The following is a 13,366-nucleotide window of genomic DNA, read 5'->3' as shown; positions in this document are numbered from 1 at the left end:
GCTTTGCCTTTACGGAGTTAGTCTGCCACTGGCAGAGTCTTCTGGTGGCTTCCGAGTCGATCATTGCCCGTTCACTCTTTCCACTTGTGTGCTTGTGTTTCAGCACCTTGTCCAAGCAAAGGAAGAACGTCATCAGCTGTGTCACCGTGCATGACTCCCCCTACTCCGATTCCTCCAGCAACAACAGCCCTTACGCCGTGCAGCATCGCGCAGGGCAGAATAACGGGAACACCTACGACACCAAAGGGGTTCCAGAGACTCACTGCAGTGGGAACCCCCGAACGATCATCGTGCCACCACTGAAAACCCAGGCCAGTGAGGTGTTGGTAGAGTGCGATAGCCTGGCACCAGGTAAATTGCACCTCTTCCGTCAAGAAAATTAGTAAGAAATAAATGATTTATCTTGGAAGAATCTCATTGTTCGGTTTCATTTTGTTTGTTTGTTTGTTTTGTTTTCCAAAGAAACCATGCTCCTGCCCTTCTCTCAAGTGACACATCTGTTCTTGGGAGCCATATTGCATTATTTGTGTGCCCTGGTGCACTCAGGAGTCACGGGGGCAAGTGTCGGTCCCAGTTACTTCTGTACAAACCCAAGAACAGAATGCAGCCTTTAGCTCAACATTTGACATGAAAGGCTCCCAAATGCAAGTGTGAACCTTTGCTGCCTTGCCTTTCCATAGGTTTACTTTAAAACGGGTAAGAGATTGAAAACACATGTGCATTTTCATCCAAACTTGTTGACGTTTCTGGGAAGAACGTTTCCCCAGGATCTTCATTATGGACTGATGAGGTTTGCTCATCCAGAGCCTCCGCAATGCTAGATAGTACGATGTGTTGAAAAGGGGCTTATGGTGGAAGTCTGGCCCGAAGCAATTGGCTTTGAGCTACTTGGCAGTCCTTTCTTTTGACGCACTGCTGGCGAACACAAAGGCTCAGAGGGTGAGCTCCCCACTAGCTCCTTCTCCCTCCCTTCCTACTCACCATGAGGTCAGCCAAGCCAGGGCTTTTTTGTGCTGTGCACACTATACTTTCCTTCCTCTCCTTGGGATTTGTACCTGCATCATACAGTTCTGCTGGCAGAACAGTTTCTCACACTTCTGAAGGATCTATAAAGCCTTCTCCGGGCCCGGTTTGGGTCCAGATATCGGGTCTGCTTGTCTGCCTCTAGGATAACAGGCTGGCCATGTATATGAAGCACTGCTGAGCTATTCTGTTAATTAAGAGAAACCGTTTTCTTATCCTGCTTCTGTTGTATGTCTCCTCCCAAAAGCCACTCTGGAGGAGATTCAGTGAGGAAAAGGTAGGGTGAGCAATTAAAGAATGTGATGTAAGCTACAAATATGTTTCCTTTCCTGGCACAGTCACCACCAGTCACCACTCATCCTCCTACAAGTCCAAGTCCTCCAGCACCGTGACCTCCACCAGCGGTCACTCTTCAGGGAGCTCGTCTGGAGCCGTTGCCTATAGGCAGCAGCGACCAGGAGCACATTTCCAGCAACAGCAGCCTCTTAATCTAAGTCAGGTAAGTCAACCGAGACAGATTTTGGTGGTGCGTCATCCAGCTGTTACCTACCGCTCCTCCAGCATGGGCTGTCCTGTTCCAGTCTAATGATAGTTGGGCCCCATGTCGAGTTTGATCGACCTGTTTCAACTTCACTGCAGACCTTGATCTTCCAGCTCAGGCAGTGGAGGTAGTGCAGATCCCACCCCTCAGCGGGCTGGCGGTACTCTTACCATGTGTTTTGAAGTCAGATGATCTAAGAGTGTGAGCGGGAATAATGTGAGAGAGAAGGTGCAGTGGCTCAGACACAAAGGAGTGGAGCAGGACCGCGTAGGAAGGACTGAATTCTCCTTAGCTCTAGGTGACCACGGGGAGAGTACCTTCCAAGTGAAGGGAGTGCATCAGCCCAGCTGCGGGATTGGGAGAGAAGTCCCCATCAGATGTGACAAGGCAAAGCAGAGCCTCTGTGCATATACATGACCTCGTGTAATGAGTTTGATCCATCCCATGATAAACCTGGGCTGAGGTCTGGGCAAATCCCGTTACTTGGCAGCATGCAGTTCTCAAGATGTTTCATAGTCTGTGATCAAAACACCCAGGGAGCTCCCCAGGAGCTTCAGTAAATAATGCCCTTTTCACGTACTGCACCTGGGGCCTCTCTCTTCCCTGAGGTAATGAGAGTAGCGAAGTTGCAGCACAGTTACCAATGTTTCAAGAGGAGAAAGTCTGGAGGGCTCAGAGGACAGTGCTGGTTTGCATCCAGAGCTGGATATAAGCAGAACTGGTTTTTTTAAAAAAAAATAATTTGGGGGAGAAGAATGTCCCCTCCTCCTCAAAATGTAGTTGAAATTTAAAAATTTAAACAAACTTGAAATAAAAGTGAGTGAAAATGGAGGAAGTGGGCGAGATGCTGTTTCCAAGAGTGGGGGAGGAGTGTGGCTGCCGCATTTCAGACCACAATGACAGCACAGGGAGTGCTTACAAAGAGGATGAGAGGGCTTGGAAGAATAGAAGGAAATAACATGGAGCGTTGCCCTTCTTGCCTTCTAATTCCTGCTTTATTGGTTATTTAATACTCTGACTACAACTGACTGGGAAAACTCCCTGACATTATTGTGCCATGCAAAAAAACAACTTAGAAAATCCCTGAAAAAGTACATTGCTCCTGTTCCACTGCAAGAAGTTGCCTGTGCTCAAGTAATTATAGCTGATTACATGAGGGTACCAGGCACCTGCAGGATCTGATGGAGCCGAGGGTTTTATCTTTAAAAAATAAAGTAGCTGTGTTTACTAACCGAGGAAATGATAACCGCAAAGACCCAAACTGAGCAAAAATAAATTGCCTGTTCCAGGCATAGTTAGGCAACTTCATTCCCCTGAGCTATCAGCGCACCACATTTCGTCAGCAGAGAGTTCACTAACAAAAGCCGTGTGTGTTGTATGAGCAAGTGGACTTGTGGAAGATGTTCTTAGGAGCCGAGCATCCAAGGTTGGGTCTTTATGGTAGCTGTGCCAGCAGGTCGTGGCTCAAACTGGGGGACTCTGTTGTCCTTTTGGGGGCCATTTTGGTGAATGTATGAAACTACAGGATCTTCCTAGGCTTGGGAGGGACCCTTTGCTGTCACCCGTTTCCAAGGGAAGACTGTGGTGATGCTGAGGGTGTCAGGAGGAGCACAAGGGACTTTCCTGAGGCCGTCCTGGTGTCGCAGGGAGGCTCCCAGGCACCACTAAGGAGGTAATGAGCCGTCTCTTGTCTTGTAACCACTTATCACTGTTGCTGTCTTTATCCAGGCCCAGCAGCACATCACGACCGATCGCACAGGGAGTCACCGGAGACAGCAAGCCTACATCACTCCAACGATAGCTCAGGCCCCGTACTCTTTCCCGCACAATAGTCCCAGCCATGGTACAGTTCATCCTCACTTGGCTGCGGCTGCCGCTGCTCACCTGCCCACCCAACCCCACCTCTACACATACACCGCCCCTGCCGCCCTGGGCTCCACGGGCACCGTCGCGCACCTGGTGGCCTCCCAAGGGTCTGCGCGGCACGCCGTGCAGCACACCACCTACCCTGCCAGCATCGTCCACCAGGTCCCTGTCAGCATGGGCCCGCGGGTTCTGCCCTCACCCACCATCCACCCGAGTCAGTACCAGGCTCAGTTTGCCCATCAGACCTATATCAGTGCTTCTCCAGCCTCCACAGTCTACACTGGATACCCACTGAGCCCCACCAAGGTCAACCAGTACCCTTACATCTAAACACTGGAATAAGGAGCGAGAGACGCACCCATCCCAGGGGAGTGAGGCGGCCGCTTTTGTACTGAAGAACATGACAAACTAACAATGCAATGGGAGGCTCACGTGAAACTTGAACGAAGGAGACTTTAAGGAAGAAATGAAAAAGAGGAAAGAAGGAGGAGAACCAATTCTACACTTTTTATTTAAAAAAAAAAAAAAAAGAAAATGGAAAAAAAGAACAGAAAAAAAATAAAACAAACCACAAAAAACAACCATTCTGCACCAAACTAGAGAGAGAGAGAGAAGCAGAAGGACCCTCCAGCGGGTCCTGTCTTTTGAAGAACTTCACCAACAAACTTTTAAAGGTTATTTTCATCCAATAGCGAGCTACATTTAGAAATTTGTTGTTCAGAACACCTAAAATGAAATCCATTAGGTTTTTAATCCAATAGGTATATGGATTAGGGATTTATCCAGCATTTCAAAGGGTTTATACCCCATCTTTGCAGTGGTCTTTGTATCCCAAAGCGTACAAAAGGTTTTGGGGTTCTTTTCTGGAAATAGAAAGTGGGTAAGGGAGGCTGAGGGAGGAGGAGAAAATGTTGTCCCAGTGCTCAAAATTCGGATCTAGCACTGTTACTGTTAAACACACCTGGGCAAAACAGGCCACGCAGCACTGGTCGAGAACAGAAGCAATGGGGATGTTTCTCCCTTTCCTTGAACACACTGGATAAATCCTTGAGAAATGCTATTCCTAAACGAGATCTCTAATAATGTATGTTGGATTTCAGTTGCATTTTATTTTATTTGGAAATTTTCCTTTTCAATCCCTAGCCGTTTTAGTATAGGAGGAGACGTTTTAGCTGCCCTCCCCTCCCCCTCCCCCCACCCCCCCCGGTAGAATGTAGCACTATACAGGTCATATGCCCTTTTTACTATTTTGTGTTGAACTTCAACGATACCAATAGACTATTCCTCAATGTGATTGCACAAAGAAAAGTGATATAACATAGGCATGTAACAAATGTGATTGTCCAGGTATGTGCGTGTGTGTGTGCGTGCGTGCGTGCGTGTGCGTGCAGATGCTGCCTTCTCTCTGTGGTGTGTTCCTCGGCACAGCCATTACAACTGTCACAGTCTTAGTTTTACATCATTCCCTCGTAGTGCCTTACCGAACTACAGACGCGGTTTAAGGGTTTACTTCCACTGGTACTCCTAGAAACTGACTGAGGCTAGTCGGAATTTACTCTCAGCTCTTTTTTCTTTTTTTTGGGGTTGTTATTGCCGATTTTCTTCTGCTGGTGGTGGTGGTGGGTTTTTTTTCCCACGTTGTCAATCTTAGCTCACTTGGCGAGGTGTTGGGGAGGCTCGTCGGGGTTGGAAGTGCGTATAGCTGGGTGTTTTGTCAAGCACTGGATGGGCTGGAAGTGACCAGGTCGGTTGTGAGACCCAGGGTGACTTCCAGAGGGTCTGGGGATTCGTTTGTGGACTGGTCTGTTCCTATCCCGTTGAAATAGCAGGTTTCCTCCCCGGAAACTGAATTCTCATTCTGCTGTTTGCCGACATTCTCGGTGGAGTAGGAGGACAGCCTCCGCCCGCGTTGTCAGGTTGTCCCGGTTGTGTGTCTGAAATGGGAACAAAACTTTAGCCCGTGAAAGGGGGAAACACTAGTTGTTGCCAACATCTTTCACTACGTCTGTCGATGGGAGGAGGTCGGGAAAGGGCTGGAGTCCCAAAGCAAGCACAAGAAAAATCCAGTTGAGAGAGTCAAACTCAGGTTTCTTAAGTGAAAAGAGTATTGTAATACGTCGGGCCTTACCCACTCTAACGTAGCTGTGACAGTGTGCGCTTCCCCTCCGCCCTTCTCACCAGCGCCCCGAAAGGCTGCCTGCAGCGGCAGAGTGACCCTGGAACCGGAGAGCACCGCGGTCCTGTGGGTCCTCCACACCGAGGAACGCTACGTGGTCGTCTTGTTTTCCGACAGGTTTCTAAAGGGAGCCTTTCCTACAGTTGGGTTTGGTTCAGAGGGGAGTTTCGCTGGTAACGGCAGTTGCACTGGTGCGTTAATATTTGGAAGCGTCTCTAGAGTACCCGTGCCTGTGGGTGGCCTGGGGAGGAAGGCGAGAAGAGAGTTTGATAGAACGTTTCCATGTTTCCATGAAAGCTGAAGTCTACACGGCTGCTCGGTTCCACTCCACATTTCCCTGTAACTAGAGCATGAAGTATTCAGGTATTTCACAAGATGCTGGAAAATAGCAGGTTCGTCGGGCAGGGTGGCGAGCGATGGGTTCCCTGGGTGGCAGTGAGGAAGGAGGCTCTCTCAGGTGGGAAAAGCTGACAGAAAGACAAGCACAAATACATTGTCTTGTGGTAAGTGCTTGGCTGGCCTGGAAGAAGAAGGGATCCTGCTACGCATAGGCTGTTCAACAAGGCTGTTGTCTTCTGGCAAACCACCAAATAACCTCCCTGGTTGCCAGCTGTGGTTCCTGGGCTACCCTTGCACAGTTTCCTTCTCCTGCCTGTCCTTCATTCCAGCTCAATATACTGTAGATGAGGATGCGATCTCCCAGCAGCCTATGCACCTTACCCCCCCTTCTTTTGGAAAGACAACACGTCCCCTTTCGTCTGAGGCAGGAAAATAAAGCCCTGCTCTCTCTGTTGCATTCCTCTCCTCTCCCACCAGTTCGGGAGCGAGAGTGTCATGCTGCTTGTGTCATGAAAAGGAAAGATAATGTTATTTTATTGTATGGTTGTTATGATTATGATTATTATTTTATTATTATTATATTTTACTCTGGGTTTTAATTGCACACGCATTCCTTAATCTTTGTGGGTTTTTTTTTTCTCTTAGTATTGTTGTTATTGTTGTTAATTTTATTTCTCTTCATCAGTGGCATCAGAAGGGTTGCTGTGTTTGTGAAAACTGCAGGAGGAAGGGGAAACGAGATTGTCCCAAGGATGAAAACTCTGCCACTAACCTAGGGGGAGCGGCGCCGCTCTGTGAGAGCGGTTACAGCCTTGAGGGATAGGAGTTATCCTCCGGGTCACATCTGCATTTCAGAATAAGTCCGGAAACATTCATTCAGAGGCCAAAACCAAGCAGCAGCTAACGTAATGATCTGTCAGGAGAGCTGGATCAAAGGCAGGTAAGGACCTTGGTGCCTTAGGATCCAGCTCACCATCACTTTGTTTGATAGGATGTTTATATGAGATCAAGACCTATTTGTGCTCTAGACCATGATCATTGGGCCCTTTCGATGAACCCAAGGCCACGCTACACGTTAAGGGTTTGGTTTTCCTAAAGGAGAAAGCAGATAGATGGCTCTCCAGAAACAGGGCTATTGGAGGAGCCGCGGCGGAGGCATGACTGCAGGTCTCAGTCCCATCACTGGATAAAGGACGCTGGCGCGCACGGATGGCATTAGCTAGGTAAAGCACGGCCGCAGTACAGGGCAGGGTTCCTCACCTGCTTTTCCACTCTCACTGAAGATTAATCAGGTGTCCACAGGGCCAAGATGCTTGGTTTGCTTTTTTCTTTTTGTCCCTGATGTAGATTTTCCCTTCTTTTATAATTATTTGTTGTGGAATTTTATTAAGCTGTTCTGGTTGCTAGAGTTTAGATATTTATGTTTTCATTTGCATCGCCTGCTCTGTTAGAATGGGGGGAAGCAGTGACTGAATTTAAACTCCATAAAAAAAATTATAGGACTTCAGCAGAGACTTAAAGTTAATCATGCACTTGAGTGCTTTGCTAAAGAACAGACTTAAACCCTTCAAGTTAATTACTTGTTTATGCGCTCCTCTGGCCTAGGACCGGCGAAGCATGGAAGGTTGCAATCTCAATCACAGTAATGTTCTACTTGTATTAATTGTATTTTCCCTGTGTAGCCATCTGACCTGCTCTCCCACGCAGGCTCGAATCTGATTTTGGGGGGCGTTTGGCAGTGGAGCTGCTGCAACAGCACGGGCTGGCAGCGAGAAGGGGCGCAGTGTGTGTCGAAGGAGCCACCTTTTGTGTTGTCCATCCTGGAGCTGCTGATCTGCCAGCTGTAGGTGGTCAGATGATCGTGATGATGGGACGCTGTGATTGCAAGAGATGCACAGCACAGCCATCGAATTGCTTTGATGGTGCCACCCTGCGTGAGAGCTGTGTTTTCTAGTGGGTATGGGGGAGCTGAGCAACACCTCCTCCCTCACTCATGTATAAAGGCATAGTATGGAAAAAGGTGTGGTACGGTTAGTCACAGGGGAAACACGGTCATTTCAGCAGAGGAAGCAAAAGCTTTGCATGCTGTCAGTGCCACATACATAATAACAGCCAGCTTGTTTTTCTTGCAAAGTCCTTTGGAGAGGAAATGGGATTGGCGTGGTTGGGTTGGGTTGGTGTTCTTCGTGTGCATGGGGTAAACAGCATGGAAACTTGAGAGGGGAGGTGAATGTTTAGATACTGGAAGTTTTATGGGTGGCTTATGGCCGGCACAGTCAAAAAGCAGTCCCTTTCCCTACCATCTTATCGTGCATTCTTCTCGTGCGGGAAGCAGAAGGAAGCATGGACGTTGCCTCTCCTCAGAGGTGGATGTTCAAACTCCTGCTGTGAAACCAGAATGCAGGAGGGAGGGGAGAGAACCGCTAACATGAGCAGAATGGAAAACCCAAATGGAAGCACTTCTCACTGCACACTGGGCCAAATCCAGTCATTTGAGAGAGCAAATGCAATTGCATCTTCCTCAGCAGAGTTGTACCTGCTTGCACCCAGCAAATTGGGCCTTGACAGGTCTGTTTCTCTCTCTCTCATAGATTTGTTGTAATACGTAAAACATTCCAAGAAAAGGACGCTTCTGTCTGTGACATTTTTCCTTTTTTATGCTTTCAAGGGATTATGTCTTGTAATTTGGTTTGAAGGCAATTCCATTAGCAAACTTGAAGGGCGATGAACCTGGTTTTTTCTTTAACCAAAGATACTTTTTTTTTTTTTTTAAGAGAGAGAGAGAGAGAGACCCCCACCCACTCCAGAAATGAAATGAAGCCACGAGTCATGACCGCCAGGCAATGGGGATACACTGTGGAACTCCATCTTTCCTTTCTCTTCTTTTTCTTTTTCTCTCAAGTTTCTGTCATTGTTTCGAGTAGCTAGCTTGACGAGCAGAAAAATTCACACTAAATATTGCTGCTATCCTAAACTGTAAGGGATGTCGAAAACTTTATTCTTCTCTCATTATTGTTCACATTGATTAAAGTGTTTCAGTGGTGACAATGCAGTGTGGAAATGGTGAGCTGCGTAGTGGGGATAAGTTTCTGGATGCTCTGCATGCTTCTGTAGCGTCTCCTTCCCTGGATTTAGGATGCTGGTTTTGTTCCGTGGGTTGGACCCCAAACAGTGCTGCCATGGTCAGGCCAGGCACAGCTGGGCAAGGGTGTTGGACTTACGTGCGAAATTCTTCCATGGCTTGGCAATCAGCCCATCAGAGATCTGCAGTGCTACTTGTGGGCCAGATCCTGGATACCTGTACACAAGGTCTGCAGAAATAATCTTTGTTGAGGGTAGGCAATGCAGAAGGGAAAAATGTGGGAAGGGAACAATTTCCCTCTTCCTGCTGACAGAGCTGTCCCTGCTGTGGTCCCATTTGCAGTGGGAGCTTCAAAGCAGGTGATCTGCGGTCCTGGGCACTCATCCCTGTCACCCCCCCCATCTCTGAGTCTTGCTGGCGCTCCTGTGAGGAGGCCTGTGTCCAAAGTACGTGGAGTCCCCAGCTTACTTCTTGTGGCCCATGTCTGTGCCTACAAATCATTTTGCTCCCTCCATACTCAGGGAGGAGAAGATGGGTCTGCGCTGCTGGGGTTCCCCCGCTGCCGTACTCCGACGAAGCTGCCTCTGACAACGGTGAGGATTTCACCCTGGGCTGCGGATGGTGAGCGAGGTACACCATTTTACAGCGGCGCTCGAAGCTGTGGTGGCGGTCCTGTTGTAAATGGCTGTGCGCGGGCTCCGTGCTGGAGTGCTGCGTTGGACGGGAGGCGCTGGGCTCTGCGGGCTGGTGCGTGTCCCCGTGGTCCATCCTTCCCACCACCGCCCGGGAACGCCACTACCTGCGAGCGACACCGTGATGCCACCACGCTCACCACCCACCCCAGGCACGCAGCGAGACCCATCGCAAGGGCAGCCCCTTGAAGTAAGCCCGGGCAGCGTGCAGAGGAGCACCGCTAACTGAGGGCTCCGTGCTGAAGGTGTCTTCCCCCCCCGTGACAAACGTAATTGCAGGGAGTGACCCCAGAGGCGGTAGTTACCTGTGAAGAGCTGCTGATGCAGGTGGAGGTGTGAGAACCGGACTGGAGGTAAGCCGGGCTGAGCTCTGCCCGTGTCAAATGCTTTCAGTGGGAAGACATGGTTTAGAGCATTTGCGTGTGTCGAGAGTGAAATGTGAACGGTGGATTGGCTTGGTTCTTCAGAAGTCTCAGCGTACTAGGAGGCTTTGTGTTCGGCATTTATGGTTTGAAACTCCTGTTTCTCATTTACGGGTTAGCTTTGTCCTTCCAGTTTTAGCAGTGCTGCTATAACAGACTATTCATGTGTGTTTGAAGATAAAGTTTTTGTTTTTAATCTTTTGCTTATCATAGTTAATCTAAGAAAGGCAATACTAAAGGTATATTTTTTTCCAAAAATGATATTTTTTACTGCACTGATAAATATTGTGGCATCTCTGTTCTTAACTCTTCCGCTGTGAGGGGAACTGTGTGCAGATTCACACAAACCTTGTAAATACTTGCGTGTACTTCTGACAGCCAGGGATTTTTTTTTTCTTTCTTTCTTTCTTTCTTTCTTTCTTTCTCTTTCTTTTTTCTTTTCTCTTTTCTTTTCTTTTCTCTTTTCTTTTTTCTTTTCTTTTCTTTTCTTTTCTTTTCTTTTCTTTTCTTTTCTTTTCTTTTCTTTTCTTTTCTTTTCTTTTCTTTTCTTTTCTTTTCTTCTTTTTTCTTTTCTTTTCTCTTCTTTTCTCTTCTCTTCTTTTCCTTTCTTTTCTCTTCTTTTCTCTTCTCTTCTTTTCCTTTCTTTTCTCTTCTCTTCTTTTCTCTTCTTTCTTTCAAACAAGGTTTCCTCTTTGAAACAGAAAGCAATGGAGCAACAATGCTCAGAGCAAAAGCAAAGCTTATCCCACTTTCAGAACATAGCCAAGGAGTTTTTGCAGTGCTGGCATAGAGTTAATATTTAATGCTGATGTGTTTTGATTTTTTTTTTTTTCCCCAGCAAACTGTTTGGAAAGGAATAAGACAGATAGATAGAAAAGCTTCAGTCTGGAATTCTGATCAGAAATGTCACCCATCTATTTTATGGCACCTCCGATTTTTCTTTTGTTTTCTTTTTCTTTAAAAAAAAAAAAAAGGCTTGTTGCAGGCTTGCTCGCCTGAGCTCTAGGCTGGCCGGCGGCTGTCCTGGGGGCACCTGGTGCTACAGGACCGCCGGCTCCTTTGGAAGCAAACCCACTGATCAGGATTCTGGATTCTGATTGCTTCAAAGGGTATCCCCTCAGTACCACGGGATACCTTTGGTTTTTTTAAAGAAGGATTTAGATACACTTATATTACGCAAACTGTGACCTAATGGCAATAATTACCTCAAATGTGGGCATTCATCCTGGTTTTAGCCTTTTTGAAAACATGTAGCCAGCTTGAACTTTGATTCAAAGACTCTGAACTCCGTAGGGGCGGAATAGCGATAAATGCCCACCCTGGTCATTGTTGCTTGAGTGAATTCTGAAGACGGTGAATCTTTAAAAGAAAAAAAAAAAATTAAACCAAGGAATAGATTACTCTTTTACGTATTTTAATCAATTGTGATGTTAAAATGCACATGTAAGTATATATGTTTTTAGCTACTGTAAAATGCTTTGGCCTTCTAGAAGATATTTAATGAGTCACATTTTAAACCAATATGAACTGAGTAATAGACTGTGGCTACTTAAACAGTTTTCTGGCTACATTTTATAGTTATTACAGTGTTTTATAGTTTACATTTAAACTGGTACTTTTTAAGGGAAATCTTGTGTTTGTAAGTGACACCTTCAAAAACTCAATACAGCTGCCTCTTTTTAATTTCGCCCGTTAAAAATGGGAAAGTACAAGTGTGTCTTTAATATGTATATTCTGTTTTGAGATATAACATAGTGTTGGAAAGTCAGTCCAGAGATCAAGTAACCCACTGTATTCCAAAGTCTGGTCGAAAAAACACTCCACCCACTTTGAAGATTTAGTCCAACAGATAAGCTGTTTGTTTGTTCACTTGTTTTAATAACATACTTTATCAGGCTCCTTGGGTTGAAGCAGGGAGCATGATACTAAATTCACTGTTCTATGTAGGATCCTCATCTGGATGAAGATACCCACGTCAGGAGAATGAAGGATATTCAAAGGAAGGATTGTATTGTACTGTTGATGAATCATTAGCCAAATGATTAATTCCTGAGTTAGTGAATGCTTGTTTTATTTTGTGGGGGGGGTTGTGTGTGTGTGTGTGTGTGTGTGTGACAGCCACTCAGAGGCAATGCTGTAATTTGGCTTCCATCTGTTCACCCCTTTCTTACAAACGATACTTACCACCACAGAAATATTTTGAACCAGTAAACGAAATACAAAGTTCACTGACCATCTCCTTGTCAACTCTGTTTTCTCAGCCCATGCCAGTTCCCGTCAATGCTGTTTCCCTGCTGCTGTTACCCTGTACTTTGCATTTTGATATATCACATTCCCCCCTCCCCAGTCTCGCTTAGCCGTCTAGTTTTGTCTGTTGTGTTCTTTCACTTGGGTAACCAATGAACATGGTATAAATGTCTGCTGGGCAAAATGGCACTTTGAGGTCATGAAAGTACAGAAATTGGCATTTAAAAATATGTATGTGTACATCTGAGGAACTGACCTTCAGTCGTGGAGCTCAGGTACTCTCGGGAGGGCTCCTTATGTGTTTCCATCATGCCTGACGGGGCTGTATCGGTCAGCTTAGAGCAGAGGTAGTGAAAAGGAGCCATCGGCGATGCTTTGCAGTTGGGCGCCTGTGCTGCTCCCAGTACAATCAGCGGCGGTGGGGCCAGGGGAGTGCAACCCGCCTCCTCCTCCTCCTCCTCCCTCAGCACCATTCCGGGGCTGCCGTGCCCACCTTGTCATCCACATTACCAAAGCGATAACATATCATACGGCAAGCCAGGACTGTCAGCAGCACTCGGGCCAACTGGAAAACGTCCACCCTTTCTCACCGTGCACCGCCACCCACCCAACACGCTTTGCTGCCCTCGGCACCTGCCTGGTCTTCTGTTCTCGTGGGGGGAGTCAGGCCCACAAATACCAGCACACTCAAATGAAGGAGCCACAGAGTCTTGTTGAATACTTCGGCTTGCAGCTTGTTAGGCAAGAAGGGATTTCCAACACTGGCAACGCACATCCCGTAGGATCTGGATGGTTACATATAGCACCTCTGCCCTCAGCAAGGAAATAAAACGCTTCTGCAATGCTTCCACCTCACGTGGTTACGTACAACACTTCTGGCTTTTCTTTTTCCCCCCTTTATCCCTTATGTGTTTGATTTTTTATTTTCTTTTATTTTTTTTTTCTCTGTATTCTTCTCAAAACGAAACTTCCACGGAT

General features: G+C 46.9%; 1 protein-coding gene across 4 annotated transcripts in view; it reads left to right on the top strand.

Moving 5' to 3' along the window:
* HIPK2 (homeodomain interacting protein kinase 2) overlaps positions 1-4,503 on the top strand; it is a 133,804-nt gene extending 129,301 nt beyond the window's left edge. For all 4 annotated transcript variants that reach the window (XM_050896496.1, XM_050896481.1, XM_050896490.1 and 1 more), the window contains exons 13-15: positions 104-351; positions 1,362-1,522; positions 3,293-4,503. In XM_050896496.1, the coding sequence (XP_050752453.1) occupies positions 104-351; positions 1,362-1,522; positions 3,293-3,760 (877 nt within the window). In that variant the 3' untranslated portion in view covers positions 3,761-4,503. The remainder of the gene's footprint in view (positions 1-103; positions 352-1,361; positions 1,523-3,292) is intronic.
* The last annotated feature ends 8,863 nt before the right edge of the window (positions 4,504-13,366 follow it).

The sequence above is a fragment of the Gymnogyps californianus genome, chromosome 1 (genome assembly GCF_018139145.2).
Source record: "Gymnogyps californianus isolate 813 chromosome 1, ASM1813914v2, whole genome shotgun sequence".
Classification (NCBI taxonomy): domain Eukaryota; kingdom Metazoa; phylum Chordata; class Aves; order Accipitriformes; family Cathartidae; genus Gymnogyps; species Gymnogyps californianus.
Note: the sequence above shows the minus strand (reverse complement) of the source record. Positions and strands in the feature narration are given on the sequence as shown.